Source organism: Mus pahari, chromosome 5 (assembly GCF_900095145.1).
Source record: "Mus pahari chromosome 5, PAHARI_EIJ_v1.1, whole genome shotgun sequence".
Classification (NCBI taxonomy): Eukaryota; Metazoa; Chordata; class Mammalia; order Rodentia; family Muridae; genus Mus; species Mus pahari.
In genome coordinates this window covers 133,593,050-133,608,670 of record NC_034594.1, presented here as the reverse complement: position 1 = coordinate 133,608,670, position 15,621 = coordinate 133,593,050, and the positions used below count along the sequence as shown (strand labels likewise).

Here is a 15,621-nt window from a genome sequence, read left to right as displayed (position 1 = left end):
AGCACCATTTGTTGAAAATGCTGTCTTTTTTCCACTGGATGGTTTTAGCTCCCTTGTCAAAGATCAAGTGACCATAGGTGTGTGGGTTCATTTCTGGATCTTCAATTCTATTGAATACCTTTTTTTAAAATTGAATACATTTTATTGGACAGGGTTTTACTATGTTTTTTTTTTTCCCTTGTTAAACTTCTGGGCTCAAAGGCTTTTCCTGTCTTAAACCTGGGAGGCTGAGAAGCTCAAACTACAGGGATCTCTCTCCCTCCCTCTCCTCCCCCTCCCCCTTTCATTCTCCTTTTCCTTCTCCCTTCGCCCCTCTCTGTCCTGTGTATGTGTGTGTTCATTTGTTTCTAGTCATACATTTATTTTTCCTCCTCTCTATATTGAAACAAACAAAACTTGTAGTATTTCTTAACAAAATAGAGAGTTAAGTCGAGGTAAATTTGTTTGGTTGAGGTACAGCTGGGTTATGTTTTTCAGGTAACAGTATTCTGTTAATCTGAAAGTTAGGAGCAGAGAGAGTGCATTTCTTGTGTGGCCTTGTCCAAGAAGACAGCCTTCCATTATTTGGAGATAATTTGCTTGCCTGGATTCTTTTTCATATGAACCATTTAAAAAAGATTTCTTAGTTTATTTTTAGTTTGTTTTTAATCAGGTTCTACTTTTTCTTTTGTTACTCTTTAGTTGTGCCAGGTGGATGTGGGCAGAGAGGTTTGCAGGACTGAAATGGAAGTCAGAGCTTCGTTCCAGAAGGTTAGTGGGTCATCTGATTCTGTGGCCACGCTGAACAGTGAAGAATTTGTTTTGGTTTCGCAGCACACAGACGACACTTCTATAAAGGATGATGGGAAGCCACAGCTGAAGGTATTGTTGCTTCTTCTTTTTTTCTAGTGTGGCACTGTCTTCATTCATTTCTTTCTCCTTTTCAACTATTTGGAGCTCATTTGGGGATAAGCAGTGATGGATTTCTTAAAGGACTGACCTGGATAATAAAAGTCGGTGTTTGGTTGATTCTTTCCGATGACCTTGTAATAATAAAAATTGTTAATGTTTTCTTCATCCAGAGGCTAATTATTTGGCTTGATTTTTTTTGTTTTTTGTTTTCCCTCAATTATCTTTTGGTTATTTACCTTCTGATAAATTCTTGGAGGAAGAAATAGATGGGAAATAGAGAAAAAAGTAATATGTGAATTAAACTTACTGATTAATTTGATTAATTCTTACATAAATTTATTTGATTGCTTTTGTTTCTTTTACTTCTGGGTTTTAACTGAAAGATCTTTCTGTTATACATTTTTTTTTTTTTTTGCTTTAAATCATGTGGTAAGAGTCTGGTAGACAGGTTAACAGTTGACTAATTAGTTTAAAAGTGTATATCTTATATTTTTTGAAGTTAATTTCATTTGGATAATTTTTAAATTTCTCTCATACATTTTGGGTTGCTTTTCCTAAGTCAAAGAATAGAAAGCAAGCAAACCTGTTATATGTGCATGGAAATTGGTAACTCTTTTTTGTAAATAGGAATGGAAATAATAATAAAGTACTGTTTTATACATGGCTATTAAGTATGGCATCAAAATATATCATTGAGTCAGAAATACACTTTAAAGGAGGTTATTAAGTGCTTGTATTATGTCTAGTACATAATTCTATTCAAATGGTCTCAGTGCCTTATTTTTGACAATTGTATTGCATTATTTTGTTTAAGATACCATTTATTTTCTTAGGCTTGTGCCCCATTTAATTTTCAGAAAAAATATAACTTCTAAGAAAATTAGTAATAATCTTGGAGCTAATGGGTTTATAAAGAAATTGAAAATATGTGTATAGATGCTAAGAAATACTATTGTTTAAGTTTTATTTACAATGTGCCATATCTTATCCATTTTCCTCTCAAAACACATAAAATTCAAATGGTCTGATTTTGTGTGTGTGTGTGTGTGTGTGTGTGTGTGTATGTAGTATGTGTGTGTGTAGTATGTGTGTGATACAGTTTGTTGTGTGGAGGTCTATGGACAGTTTTCTGGATTGTTTTCTCCTTTGACCACAAGTGATCTTGAGATTGAATTCAGGTAGTTGAGTTTGGCAGTGAGCACTTTTACTGAGCCTTCTCACTGGTCTTGCATCAAATGTAGTTTGAAAGCCTTTGCAATATTTTATGAAGAATCCTTTTGTGAAATGAACTCCTCTTTTATTTAGTAGATTTTATCATTCAGGATCTTAATGTGTTATGGGAATGTGAAATTAGGATTACTGTACAAATTCTCAGTATTTACTGACTGTATATTTAAATATTTAGTTTTTTTTTAAAGGTTTTATTTATTTTATGTATGTGAGTACGCCATCACTGTCCTCAGCTACACCAGAAGAGGGCATCAGATCCCATTACAGATGGTTGTGAGCCACCATGTGGTTGCTGGGAATTGAACTCAGGACCCCTGGAATTAACCACTGAGCCATCTCTCTAGCCTGAATATTTAGATTTTAATTTTTAAAAATGAAATATTTTTTAATAAATTAAGCCTCATAATTAAGAAATTGAAGAAGAATTGTCTTGCTCTGCCTTTAGATAGCTTCCAATGGTGATGAGCAGTTGGAAAAAGCCATGGAAGAGATTTTGAGAGATTCTGAGAAAGGACAAAGCAGTCTACCTGCTGATTGCCAAGGATCCAGTGAGATTTCAGACTGTTCCTTTGGAGATGTGCCAGCCAGCCAAACAAATAAGCCACCTCTCCAGTTAATTTTGGATCCATCTAATACAGGTAATGTACTGGATACTTAAAGATCATAAGGGGAATGGACTAAAATAACATTTAAGGTCAAAGTTAGAAAATTTTTAGTTTAACATTTTCTTTAATCTTGAAAAAAGATTTGTGCGTATATGTGTGCCTGTGTCATTGTATGCATATTCCACATACCCATGTGTTCACAAAGGTCCCTTGGAGCTACTTAGTGTTTGTACAATGTCAAGTTGGCAGCGGGTGCTGGGATCTGAGTTCCAGTCCTAAGGATTGTATTGCAAGTGCTGTTAACTGATGATCCAGTCCTCTAGCCCAATATTTAACTTTTTTCCCTTTCTTGAGACAGTGCCATTCAGACTGGTCTTAAAGAGCACTCAGGAGACAGAGGCAGGAGAATGACAAATTTTAGGCCAGCCTTGCAACACTTTCCATACCCCCGTCCCCCACCCCTTAGTTTTGTTTCATTTAGATCAGGGCCACCATGCTTTCAGTTCTGGTTGGAGGTTTCTATGGTTCTTATTCTACCTAGAATGAGAACTCTATGTTTGAACACTCATATTACCTCATTACCTCTGTTATTTTGCTCATAATATGTCCTTAGTACTTGTTGAACAAGTTAAAAATTCTTGGTAATCAAAGAGTAGTATAACAGATCTTTTATATCATGTGCTTTTTTGCACAGTTTATCTCTCCTTATTTTAAATTATAATTGTCAAAAATTCCAACCAAAATAGCATATTAGTTCCATCAGTATATCTTACAAAAACACAGCAACATATGAGGGTAAATAATACTCCGATAACCTGTTTGTGAGTAAAGATGGTTTTTAGTATGTATTAGGTGTTTCTAAAGGACATACCTGATAGAATGAATGTCAATTATATTTAATATTTGTTTAATTATCTTTATACTTAATTATTTATTCTTATTTTATTAAATAAATGCAATTATATTTAATATTATTTATATTCAAGAGGAATTTATTAGATGGCTCACAGGGTGCAATTCAAGCAGTTAAACAATGGCTGTTTCATGCTAGAAAGGCTGGGGATCTGATAGTTGTTTAGTACATGAGGCTGATTGTCTCAGCAGTTCCAGTCTGAAGCTGGAGCTGTAGAAATTTCCTGGAGAACTGTTGGTCTTTAGTCTTCACCAGAATTCTGAAGAAGTTGGTTCTCATACTGGTGAAGAAGTGCTGCAGCAACAGGGTAGATGCACTTGCCAGCAAGAGTGTGGACAAGCAGTTTCCTTCTTCTTTGTCCTTCTATTGGTGTGGCCACCACAAGGTGCCATCTAGATTTAGGATGGTATTAGAGTTCATCAAAAGACCCTTAGTCACAAGGCAGAGACCACCGCCATCGCTGCAAAACACATGAGGATTTTTATTGATCCAACATGTTGGGGACTCCCCTCTCAGCATGCAGACCACAGGAGAGACCCAGAACAAAGAAAGAACACACTTTTTATATCTTTCTAAGGGGAAGATTTGAGCAACAGGGTTCTCATTGGTGTAGCAAGTAACCCTTTCAGGCATTGGTTGGTTTGTATAGTGACTTAGTAACTCTTTGGCCTAGTGACTCACTTTGCTTGCCCCATGGTGGGTTATTATGATTTGGTCAGCAAAGTAATAGTACATTTTGAACTTATGGATCAGCTATTAACGTCACAGCTATTAACGTCAAGGGAATTCTCACAACAAGGTCAGGGTGGTTTGTGGTCTTTGTCATAATTCAGCGTGGGGCAGGGGGCGGGGGGCGGGCAGGAGAATTGCTAGTCTTGTTATGATTATTTCTCTGAGAACAGCTAATACTGTTTTGGTAGCTGCAGGCTTAATCATTTTGACTGCTGAACCTTTTTTTTACATTTGTTTAGTCAGCCAGCTTCCTTATCTGGCTCTGCACTTGACCTGCTAAGTACAGTTTGGAAAGTCCTTTTTGAAGGGGGAAGGTACTGGGTGGTCTTGAATTTATTTTGGATATTACAATGGGACTTCTACCTTAAATAATCTTATTAAGAAAATCACCCGTGAGTGTCAACAGCGTGAGTATAAATTGATTTTAGATGCAGTCAAATTGTTAATTAAGTATAGCCACCAGAGCAAATGGAGTTTTACTTCAGGTGTCTTAAATCATTGTGAAGTAATTTGGTCTTGGTTCTGGTTTTCTCCATGTCATTGTTCTCTGCAACTAGCTTGCCCTGTGGTCACACAGCGCCTGCCAGCAGTAAATGGTGGGTAAGGGTGGATGATCATGTGTTCATAGAGACAGAAATGATTCTTTTACTGATTGAACAGAAGTTTAGTGTTTTACTCTGATTTGACCAATTCATCAGGGGAATGATGTGAATTGATTGATCAGTAGAGGTTTGTTTTATAGTCAGACTTTTCAATAAATTACCCTAATGAGGTTGGGTTATCTAGACTGAATTAGGGCTTTAATATTTTAATTTTTAATATTGGCTTAAGATAAATTTGGGTATTGAGCAAACTATAAAATAGCAGAGTATGATAGACTATGTGTAAGGAATGTAATCAAAATGCTTAATGTGGCAAAGATGATTGTAGTGAGATTTTTGGTTTCTTTAAAAAAATTGAAATGTTATGGAAATATGTTTTTGTTTTAATCCCAGGTGTGGGATATGGGGCTGCTTCAGAGTGTCCACAGTGGCTGACTATGATCTGTCTAATGCTCTGGCAGGGCCCTTTACATTTGGAATTCTGGGGACTCTGGTATAAATCCATGAGCCCCGAGAGGGGTGTGGCAGCTGCTGCTCCTGCTGTTGCTGTTGCTATTGCTGTTGCTGCTTTCTGGTTGTTGCTGTTGCTGACTGCTGGTTAGAGATTTCTTGATGACTAAGATCAAAATTGCTTCAAGTTACTCCACACCCCTAACAGCAGGAAGTAGTCTAATGATATAGATGCCCCCTTTCCCCTCTAGCCTTCTTTCTTTCTTACCTAGTGTTGAGAGCTTAGACGGGGTAAGGGTGGAAAAGGGTGGCAGAAATAGGAACCCACAAAGTAGTTAAAAGATGTGTTACAGGTTATCCAACATTAAAATGCATAGTAGTGATTCACCGTGTGTTACAATTAAGAGATTCTATCATTGGGTACATAGTAAAATAATCAAGGTCTGTCATATACGTGCACACACACACACACACACACACATGCAGATAGAGAGAGAGAGAGAGGGAGGAGAGAGAGGGAGGAGAGAGAAGAAAGAAGGAGAGAGAGAGAGGAACTTGTCAGACTCTGAATAGAAGGAAATGTATTTAACAAAAGTAATGATACCTATCAAAATTTTACATTGCATTCTCATGTTTTATGTGCATCTAATCAAGAACGTGTAGGAAGGTGGTATCCATTGCTGTGGCACTGTGATATGACTGGAAAAAGAAACAGATGATTAGAGAGAAAGAAAATGACAGAATTAGCTTCAGTTCCATGGAGGAATATGGAGATTCAATAGATGGCATCAGGGCAATTGTTGCTCATAATGGAATAAAATAAAATCAGACCCCTGATTCTTCATACAATAAAGTTTCTCCTAAAGATTCAATATTTGCAAGTGAAAATATGGATTTGAGTGACAGAACACTTGCATAACATGAATGAAAGGAAGAAAGGAAAAACCCAAACATTTAAGAAGAAAATACCACAGAATAGCCTCCCCTGCCCTCTGTGGTCAGCTAGGAAAAGTCATACTTGGAAGGGAAAAGAATTATTTTGTAATGTAATCAAGAATGAAATCATAAGAATTGTGGTTCAATGGAGGAGAACTTATGGAATTTCTTGACCAGTTATGTCGTATTGAATGTACACCTATTTAGAGATCATTGTCTTTTAACCACTTCAGGTGAATTTGGAAGCACTGCAAAGATACTGAGTTCCTTTCAATTCCTTTTTTGTTATGTTGATTATGGACTATACATACATACATTGAAAAGCCCAGGAGACAATGTAATATATGTATTTTAAAGGATTTGTAAAGGAAATGCGTTTATTTATTTACTTTTTAGTTTTTTTTTGAGACAGGGTTTCTCTGTGTAGCCCTGGCTGTCTTGGAATTTGCTCTGTAGAGCAGGCTGGCCTCGAACTCAGTGATCCTCATGCCTCTGCCTCCTGAGTGCTCAGGTTAAAGGCATGCACCATCACTGCCTGGCAGAATTTTATCATATTTTTTGTTTCTGTTATTGTTCACTTCTTATACTGTAGACTGTGCTATGATACTATTTTCTTCAGGGTGACATGCTTGTGATAGCCTTTCTTTCTGAGTTGGTTTCGAGTTTTCAGCTTTCTTTTTAAAGAAATGGTTTTGTTTTACTTTAATTGCTGGTGGATAGTTTTAGTTTGTTGGTCTTTGAGCTTATGAAAAATGTTCACTGCCTTCTTATTTCTATAGTTTCTTTTTTATTTTTAAAATTTATTTTTATTTCATTTATTTTTGTTTCACTGTATGTTTATGTTTGTGAATTTACACAAGTGTGTGCAGGTGCTGCCCAGAACCAGCAGAGGGAATTGGATTCCCTAGAGCTAAGGTTAGAGGTGGTTGTAGGTCACTCACCATGGTTGGTAGGACCAAAATTCAGGTCCTTTAGAAGAGCAGCAAACACTCTTTTAACCTTTGAGCCATTTCTTCAACCCCTGTACAGTTTCAGAGGAGAGAGTTTCTGTAGTCTACCTCCTTGCCTCCGTTTTCTCTTACAGTAGCTGGGAACTGAATTCAGCACTTTGCATGATGCTAGACAACACTGGCCCACATGCTCAGCTTTCCTTTCCTTTGATAGTTTGAGACTGTGACTCTCCAGTCCAGACTGTGTTGCTCATCCTGACTTTGACTTGCTCTGTAGCCCAGAAAGGCCTTGAACTTGTGATCCTCTTGCTTCTTCCTTCCTAAATAGCTGGGATAATAAGCCTGTATAATTAGGTCAGCGGTTTGATTCCTGGGTATAGTTTTCTTTGAGGTTATACTTTTAAAAGAATCATTGAGATTCTTGAACATGGACATTCCTATATTTAACCAAGTCTGGGAAATTTTCAACCATTTATTGTTCCCTTGGCAGTTATAACCCTCTTTCTTCCACACATTAAATTCTCTAGTGTTCTTGGAACTTATTTATCAAAGCGTTCAACATTTGTGTATTCTCTTGAGCCTGAGCAGAGTCCTTCTTGGGGGCTTTCATGTCTTATTTTATTTTCCTTAAGTTGAAGGAACTTTCTGTAATGGTTTTTCTTTTGCAGAAAAAAATCCTGTTCAATAACCTTCAAGAGAATATTTCATTTTTAGATCCAACTTTACTCAGATTTAGAATTTTTTAGTTATTTGTTTTCTTTTCTTTTTCTACTTACTTTGTTAAATTTGTTAAGTTATTTGTAATAATTTAAAGGATTTGCTTACTAACTTTATTGTTTATATCTACTGTTGTTTTGTTTTTATAATCTATAGTTATGAATCTTTTGTTACACAAATTTAAAGAATATTTATATTCATTTTCACCATTAATTAATTTATTTATATGTGTATAAAAAGTCCTTTCCTCATTTTTAGAAACCTAGTAACATAAATGTCAGTAAGCTTCCCTATGCATAATGTCTGCTACTCACCAATGTATGCTTTTATTCCTGGACCTTGCTTATTGCTTCATATTTCTTACTAAGCTGACTGAAATGCATAACAACATATATGCATGTAATAATAATACTAAAATAATTTAAATCTTGATATTTACCTATATTATATTAAATACAGTTAATGATGTAAGTGATTTATAGTTTTAAAAATACATTTTTAGATATTCTGTAACAGTAATGAGCTTTTAAAAAATGTTGTAAATTGAATTATGTATGTATTCCCCCAAAGTGTTCATTCATTATACAGAGTGGTAAAATTGGGTGAAACAATCATAAAATTAATTGAAAGAAAACCAATTTCATTAGAACACTTAGTAGTTCACACAAGCTAGTGAGCCAGCAGTAAGGGAAACGAATAAGTGACCCTTGTGTTTATGGAATGTGTACTAGTGACTTGATTGTTTTCTTTCTTTCTTTCTTTCTTTCTTTCTTTCTTTCTTTCTTTCTTTCTTTCTTTCTTTCTTTCTTTCTTTCTTTCTTTCTTTCTTTCTTTTTTTTTCTTCAGAAATTTCCACACCCAGACCATCTTCTCCAAGCAGATTTCCTGAAGAAGATAGTGTTCTCTTTAACAAGTTGACATACTTAGGATGTATGAAGGTTTCTTCCCCACGCAGTGAAGTGGAGGCTTTACGGGCCATGGCCACCATGAGAGCCTCCAGTCAGTATCCCTTTGCTGTTACTCTGTATGTGCCCAACGTTCCAGAAGGATCTGTGAGGTAAGTCTTAACTTTTTTTTTCTTAATTTGTGATTAACTATTCTGAGTTAATCATACATTCTGTATGGGGTTTCATAAATCAGATGTAGGTCTCAACTATGAGTTCATTTATACTCTCTAGACTTACAATACAAATTAAAAATTACATTTAGGCTTAGAAATTGTTCTTGTTTGGAGAAGGTATTTTCAAAACTAGTAGGATAATAAGTTAAGTACAAAGTACTAACCAATTGCAGTGCAAATTTACAAAGTTTTGATAAAGATGTCCTTAGTGTCTTAGGAACACATTGTGTTGAAATATGATTTGTGTGGAATGTGTGTGAGAACACATAGATGTTTGGAGGCAGAGGACATCCACTAGTGGCATTCTTTATGTGCTGTCTACCTTTTAAAAATTTAAATTAAAAAAAATTTGAGTCAAAGTCCCTTACTGGCCTGGAATTTGCCACATTTGCTAGGCTGGCTTGCTGACCTACTTGTGAGGGTTTGAGGAGCTACCTGTTGACCTCCCTAACACTGGTATTGCAAGCACAGGCTACCACACCCAGATTCTTTTCTTTCCTGTGGGTTCTGGAGGTCTTACTGTGATCCTCTAACTTGTAATGCAAGCACTTTCCTTTGTTTCCCAAACCTTCAAAATGAGAGGCAGAGACAGGCAGATCCCTGGGTGCTGTTTGCCACAGTTCCAACCACACATCCCAGTGAGACACTTTGTCTCAAACAACAAGGTGAGCAAGAACTCTTATTGTACAAAACAGGACCCGAGTTTGGGTCACTACCACTAGAAAAAAAATTCCAGTGTGTCTACATGCCTGTGACCCCAGCGGTGAGGGACAGAATCAGACAGGATTGATGGGGCTTGCTGGCTGCCACTCCAGGTGGGAAAATCAAAACAATAAAGAAAACAAGATGGAATGCTCTTAAGGATTGGTAACTGAGATTGACCTCTAACCTCTCCATGTACACGTACATGAACGTGCATTTACACTTGCACACACAAACATCTACAAGTACAGACCCCCACATAACAAATACTCGCTGACACACATGGAAAAAGAAAGGAATGAGAAAGAAATGGACTTTCTAGGAGTGGTCAGTGCTGCTCATTTTCTCTCTCTTTTTCTAATCACATGTCTTTATTTCCAGTGATCTGAAAAATGCTTCTTAAAAAAAAAATTCTTTTCTGGGTGTGGGGTGTGGTAGTAGCTCTCATCTCCGGCAGAGACAGTTTGTATCTCTGAGTTTTAGGACAGCCTGGTCTACAAAATGAGTTTTAGGGCAGCAATTACTACCTAATAGATCTTATCTCAAAAAACAAACAAACTAGTCAAACAAAAAACAAGAAAAAAAATCTTTGACAATTTGATGGATATATATATATATATATATATATATATATATATATATATATATATAGGCATTTTCACCTGTCCTTGTCATGCTTGTCTAGCCCATCCTCTCTTCCACTGAAGCAATTTTTTCTCAACAATCTTACTCTTACTTTGATGTCTTTCCCCAGCCCCCCATACTGATATTGCTTTTTACACAAGATCAAAATTGTTGGAATGAAATATATATATATATATATATATATATATATATATATATATATATATATATAGTTGACTTTGAATAGCATGTTAGTTGGCTCCTAGGAAATACAAGAATGAAGAAATTGTTAAGGTAAAATGATTTTATGTATATAGTGCATGTATATATATATGTATATGTAAGATTTTTCATAACAAAATAATTTGTTTACTTGTATTAATAACTGTTTTGTGATTTGAAGGTAGTTACATTATTTCATCATATATTTGCATGATTTGTTCCTTGATAGTTGATATTTTATGTCTTTTTTTATTACTGCAGAATCATAGACCAGTCAAGCAATGTGGAGATAGCATCTTTTCCAATTTATAAAGTACTGTTCTGTGCACGTGGGCATGATGGGACAACTGAGAGCAATTGCTTTGCATTTACAGAGAGTTCTCATGGTTCAGAAGAATTTCAGATACATGTTTTCTCCTGTGAAATTAAAGAGGCAGTAAGTATCATACAGTGTAGCAATTTTCTACAGGATTGAATTAGGATAATATTTTTGAACTCTTGATTTCCCTCTCATAGAAAGACAATGTGTAAACTTGGAGACTTTAGAGACCATGTTAATATTTGCAATAGCATGGAATTGAATATAGAACACTAAATAAGTCTGATATATTGTGTATGAACATGATATTGTAGGTACAAGAGGTGTAAGAGAAAATACCATTTGGTAAATTGTCCTTCTACACTATGGTTGCTGTACTATTTGTTTAGGCTCTGAAACGATGATTATTTTTGTGCCTGTTATTATTTTACTTAAGTTTAGTAGTTCAAGTGGTTTTTAAAGATGCCTCTAGTACTCCCTGATTCTTTGCTGGGCTTGATAGTTGTTTAATGCTGTCATTTGTGTATCATACACACAGTGTTTCTTAGGTCTGTTGATTTCACTGGTGATACTTTTTATCACTTTAAGCTTTGAGTTCATTCTTAAGTTGGATCAGCTTAAGATATAAATGTTCACACAGAGTTAGGGAACTTGGAATCCTTTGAAGATGTAAGTATATTCTTAGCAATTATTATTAACTAGTGGTTTATTCTTTCATTGGAGTAATAGTTCAGAATCAAATGCTTGAACATACTCTCTTTTCTGAGTTTATTGATTTGTCCCCCCTCAAATTATATTAATTTAGTACTTGAGGCCATTTCAAAGGCTTTGTAAAGGAAGTTTGTACTCAGGAGGCAGAGGCAGATGGATCTCTGAGCTTGAGGCCAGCCTGGTCTTACAGAGCGAGTTCTAGGACAGCTTGGGCTACACAGAGAAACCCTGTCTTAAAACACAACACAACACAACACAGAACACAGACACACACACATACACACACACACACACACACACACACACACACACACACACACACACACACACACACACACACACACACACACACATACACACACACACACACACACACACACACACACACACACACACACCCTCCAAGATCAACCAACCAAACAGAAAACAAACAAAGAAAAATGGGTTTGTATGGGCAAATTTTCAGGTATGCTTGCTTTGGACCATTCTAGTCTTTATTTACCATGCAGGATAAACACATAGTTTTAATTATAGATGTTTTTTATGACCACAACATGAGATCGTTCATTGAAATGTAGATCTTTGTGAGTTTAATATCAAGTATGATTAGCATGCTATTTCTTTGCTCTGGCTATTATTTTGCTTTGCCCTAAAATGAACATGTTTGACAACACATAATTTATACTGTAACTATAGAAATTTTCTGCACAGACTTCAAGTTGTATTAATTTTTCAGATAAAGCCAGTGTATCAACCTGAACTGTATACTGACTTCTTTCTGAAAAGCTGTCATTGGTAAGAATGAATGGGTCCACGTGTGCTGTCAGTGTACTTGGTGTGTGGTAGTCATGAATGGAAGCATGTTGAAACAGTGCATGGGTTTTTGTGAACGTAGGGCTATTTCTGGTCCTTAACGTACTTCACTGCAGACATGGGGAAACAAATTGGTAGAGCCCTGGCACTTCATGTTGACAGCTGTCACTTAATATACCTGTATGGTTACCCGATCACTGGAGCTGAATAGTAAGGAGAACTCTGAAGAACTCAAGAACCTGCTGCTGTGAGATGGATTTGCTGCCCTAGGAAAAAACAGAAAGGAGCCTTGCTGCAAGCATTTCTGTAACTGATGGTATGCACCTTTCCTTTGAAATTACAGAATCTATTTATTTATGAATTATTATTGTTTAAGTGCTTTTAACACTGGGTGAACAAAGGGGGGGGAAAATGGAAAATTCTTGACATAATTTTGGAGGTACTACTGTTATGACATTTTTAGACAGTGTATTGCTGGGTATATGTGAGTACACTGTAGCTGTCTTTAGACACACCAGAAGAGGGCATCCGATCCCCATTACAGATGGTTGTGAGCCATTATGTGGTTGGATGCTAGGAATTGAACTCAGGACCTCTGGAAGAGCAGTCAGTGCTTTTAACCACTAAGCCATCTCTCCAGCCCCATACATTTAAAAAAACAATACGTGTTTTAGAGTGTTTTATTGTCAGTCACCATTGGTCAGAATATATTGTTTGAAAAAGGAGGTACACGGCATGGCCATTAAACCTTATTAAAGAGGGAACATTCCTAAATGTTGAGTAACCCAGTATATATAGAGTTTATGTCAGACACTATATGGAACTTCTGTTTGATCCTAATAACATCCCATGGTATGGATAGGATTTGTTTAGACAACTGACCTATGTTTCTGTTTTGCTGGAACAACCTTAACTTGTGCCTGTTGTCTTATATTATTAATTCCCTTACATTTATTTTAGAAATGTTCTGGTTTAGATGATAGTTTGTGTGCTTTCCTTTTATTTGACTCAAGAAAAAAAAATTGACAATAGAGATGGGCTTCAAATTGAATTCTTTAGCGCCGAAAACTATATACTATATATTTTTAGCAACAACTTGTTTAAATATTGTAAAAAGTAGGGGCCAGTGAGATAGCTTGGTGGATAATGGTGTTCACCACTAAGCTAACACCTTCAATTTGATCCCTGGCACCTACAAGGTGGACTTAAGGTATCTGCCCTCTACCCATATGTACAAAACACACACACACACACACACACACACACACACACACACACACACACACACACAGGTTGGGGGGAAGGGAGAGGGACAACAGACAGGCAGAAAGACACACTGACACATAATGTAAAGATCAAATTTTAAAAAATTATAAAAAATAAATTTAAGCTTTTGTTTTTCATTTTTTTGTAAGTGGGCTTATTAACTGCATAGCTTACATTTCAGTTATGTTTGTGGTTTACTCAAACATACTATGTAGTCTTTTCAGCATCTGTCAATATCTTCCTCACCTCATCAAAAATATACTATAATTATACATTGAGTTAATCTGAAATAGTTTAGTTACATTTACTGGTCATCTGGTTATTTTGTATCCCAGGAGTTTTCCTGCTTTGTGGTGAAGGGATACCTTCTTGGTGGGCACAAGTAGCTTAGGGACTAAAGGACAGACATTCTTGTCATTTATGTACATTATGTATCAATGCCATTAATTAATTTTTCTTCGTAGAGTCCCTGGATGGTACTGGAAGATTTTTCTACTAAAGGCAAGAAGACGTTTTCTCAAGCAGTAACAGTATGGCTACCACCAGATGGCCCATGATGCTCTTATTTCACCGTGAATTGATCTCTTCAGGCAGCAGACTGACAGTGGGAGAGGGGAAGCCCAGCCAGTGTGTGTGATGACTCTCTTGGACACTGTGATAACTGGATACATTTGGCTTTTTGAATTGGAAAACTTCTGTAACCCTATTGGACTGGGTCTTTGTAATATATTGCAAAGTAGTTGGACAGTCCAACCAAATGTATCTTAATGTCTGTAATCTTTGTACAGGGAGAATGATGTAAGTCTTCTGTTTAGGTATTGCAGACAAAACAGTAAAGAAAGATAAAGAGATAATCATATTTCTTGCGTCTTTGTGGATGTGATACACGTAGCTTTAAAAGAATACTTTAAGGAATTTAGGCTATACTAAGATCTGTAAAAGTAACTTTTTTCCTATTTCAGTTGTCTCCTAGGCTTACTGCTTTGCTCTGTTGACCTAGGCCTCATCCTGGAAGCTTCTAGCCCCTGTACAATCTAATCTAGGCCGAATCTTTGCAGCTCTGAGTCTCACTGCTGAATAAGCTCACCCCTTCCTAGTTCTTGCTGAACTCTGGGTGGCCAGTCTGACTCAACTGTTCTGGCTCAAACTCCTCTCCTAGCTGATTGACTCAAACTGGCTTCTCTTAGCTTCTCTGAATTGCACTGCTTGGCCTCAAACTAACTCTGGCAGTATGTTCTGACCTTCTGTCTTCTTCTCATTTTCTGGCTTGTTCTGTCTTCACATGTGTCTAGATTGTTTGCTCTCTGCAGCTTGTCTCTGTACAACCGTCCCTTTAAAAGCTGCCTTCTTCCTTCTCTCTGCCTGCATTGCTCTCTTAAATATCTTCCTTTCCAAACCCCCTCTTCCCCTTAGAGTTGAACATATTCTGTCACATCTTTCTCTGATTCGTCAGTTTGTTTACCACTCAATTAGACATCACTTTCAAACAGGGTGCTTCCTTCTACAAACTAACTTTATCTTCATTGTTTGAGATTAAAGTTATATACTAAAGGCATGCCTGTATTCCAGCCAGAGGGATTAAAGGTATGTGCTAAGGACTGAGCCACACCACAACAGAAACACAATCTTGGGATTCATAATGTGAACATAAATATCCTGCAACAAAGTTCCCCTCACCCCTCATTTGTGTGTATATGTGTATGTGTGTATTATGTGCACCTGTAAGTATTTATTTGTGTCTGTGTGTGTATGAAGGTATGCATGTACCTATAGTCTCCTGAGTTTAGGATTTATAAGTTTGAACCACCATGTCCAACT

The 15,621-nt window shown here is 36.5% G+C and overlaps 1 protein-coding gene across 2 annotated transcripts in view; it reads left to right on the top strand.

Moving 5' to 3' along the window:
• Rabgap1l (RAB GTPase activating protein 1 like) overlaps positions 1-15,621 on the top strand; it is a 548,268-nt gene that overhangs the window by 55,559 nt on the left and 477,088 nt on the right. For both annotated transcript variants that reach the window (XM_021197282.2, XM_021197283.1), the window contains exons 2-5: positions 682-861; positions 2,567-2,759; positions 8,873-9,083; positions 10,956-11,130. In XM_021197282.2, coding sequence (XP_021052941.1) covers positions 724-861; positions 2,567-2,759; positions 8,873-9,083; positions 10,956-11,130 — 717 coding nt within the window. In that variant the 5' untranslated portion in view covers positions 682-723. The remainder of the gene's footprint in view (positions 1-681; positions 862-2,566; positions 2,760-8,872; positions 9,084-10,955; positions 11,131-15,621) is intronic.